Source organism: Ailuropoda melanoleuca, chromosome 16 (assembly GCF_002007445.2).
Source record: "Ailuropoda melanoleuca isolate Jingjing chromosome 16, ASM200744v2, whole genome shotgun sequence".
NCBI classification, from domain to species: Eukaryota; Metazoa; Chordata; class Mammalia; order Carnivora; family Ursidae; genus Ailuropoda; species Ailuropoda melanoleuca.
The window spans coordinates 7,439,682-7,441,479 of record NC_048233.1 but is presented as its reverse complement, the minus strand read 5'-3'; the positions used below and the strand labels follow the sequence as shown (position 1 = coordinate 7,441,479).

General features: G+C 53.7%; 1 protein-coding gene across 1 annotated transcript in view; it reads right to left on the bottom strand.

Moving 5' to 3' along the window:
* Positions 1 to 1,371, bottom strand: part of PTMS (parathymosin) — a 5,681-nt gene extending 4,310 nt beyond the window's left edge. The window contains exon 1 of the mRNA XM_019802782.2: positions 1,311 to 1,371. Within this exon, the coding sequence (XP_019658341.1) occupies positions 1,311 to 1,358 (48 nt within the window). The 5' untranslated portion in view covers positions 1,359 to 1,371. The remainder of the gene's footprint in view (positions 1 to 1,310) is intronic.
* Positions 1,372 to 1,798: the final 427 nt, after the last annotated feature.

The window sequence follows — 1,798 nt, the reverse complement described above, 5'->3', positions numbered from 1 at the left end:
GGAGCGGGGAGGAGAGGAGAGGGGAGGGGGGATGAAAGCGGAGGTTGGCGAGGTGGGGATAGGAGGATGAAAGCGAGGGGAGGGAGGGCGCGAGAGGCGGGAGGGAGGACAGGACCAGGAGGGGGAAATGGAGAGACTGACGGTCGTGGAGAAAGGAGTAGGGCGAGGAGGTGGGAAGGGGTGGGGTTCCTGCGGGGAGGGACCTCTCCGAATCCCGACCTACTGCCTGCGAAAGTGGAGTCTGTCTTTTGGGGGCGGACTGGAGGGATGGCCAGAATCCTACTGACCCCCCCCCCAGAAACCCTGAGATTTTGCCGAGGGATGGGGTGGGAGAAGCAGATGGAAAGGCCGGGCAGGTATTGGAGAAACCAAAAGCTTAAAGAAGAGGAAGAGGGTGGCGGAGCTGCTTCTACATCACGCTGGCTTTCCCCTCTCCTCTGGCATCTCCTTTCTCTGGGGGGCCTCAAGAGGGGATGGGAGGGCCAAAAGGGCAGTCCACCCTCTGTCCTGCCGGAGGCTGACTTTTGTGAACCCCGCTGGGTTCCTCCCTTCCTGGATCTTTCTGGAGATCTAGAGGAGTCAGAGGCCCTCCAGGCTCCTTCCTTCTCTTCCATCTTGGACCGCTCTTGCTCGCCCATCTCATCTCACTTGGCTTTGCCTGGTCTTTTTCTCTTCATCCCTGCTTATTCATCTGTACCCAGACCCCTCCCTCACAACCATTTATCCCTCACATCTCTCATTCTTCTGTTGCCTCTTCTCCAGTTCTCATTCCCCTCTTCTACCCTTCCATCTCAGATCTCCTTCCCCCCTGTCCTGGACCACACTCTTCCTGTCTGAGTCTGTCACCTGGCCCTATACCCTTCGCTAATTTCCCCCAACTTCTTTCTTCAGGTCCTGACTGATCTACATTTTCCCTCTCTTTGCTTTTCTCTTTCCTCTGCTGCCATCTTCCCAGCCTTTCTGGATTGTATTTGCCTCCTTTGCAAGGGGTTCAGGTCTGGAGTTCCAGCCCCACCCTGTTCCACTCATCCTCAGTTCCTGGCCTGCAGTCTCAGTATCTTTGGATCATTTTGAGAAGCTTGGGGGTTTCAGGAGCTGGGTGTATTAACTGTCAGGAAGGTGGATGGAGTGGAAGGCTAGGGTTTGAAAAAGATATCCTAGGTGTGTATGCACTCCCATATTTGTCTATCATTATCATTATTTGTCTTATCATTTTTATTTTCTTAATAAAAGAGTCACACTGATCAATCATCATCATTTGGTATCTGAGTGCTTAAATATACCATCTTTTGGTCCTCTGGTGTACACACCTCCCAATTTCTCTTTCTGACTCTTCCTATCAGTTTCTCAGTCTCCATCTCCTCAAAAATCTTGGAGCCCCACCCAGGTTTTTCCTTGCCGGACTCTGATCATCTTTCTCTGAGATCTTTCCATCTCTATCTCAATCTGTTTCTCTGACTCACTCACTGATGTCTTTAGCGATCTCTGACCCTCTCCATCTCTGTACTCTCCTGCTTCATTTCTCTCCCTCTCCCCTCTCCTTTACCCCCCCACCCAGTCTCCCTGTCTCGCTCCCTCCCGTCAGTCTCTTTCCTCTCCCTCCCACCCTCCTTCCCTCTTCCCCTTCACCACCTCCGAGCCCCGCCCGCCGTCTCGGACACCCTGCTGGGCTCTTACCCTGTTGCCCTGGTAACCGCCCCCCACTCCGGTCACCTCCACTCCCCTCCCCCCTCCAATCACCGCCACCAACAACCTCCATCCACCTTCCTCCTATTTTTCCTGAGAGCCAATAGAAACC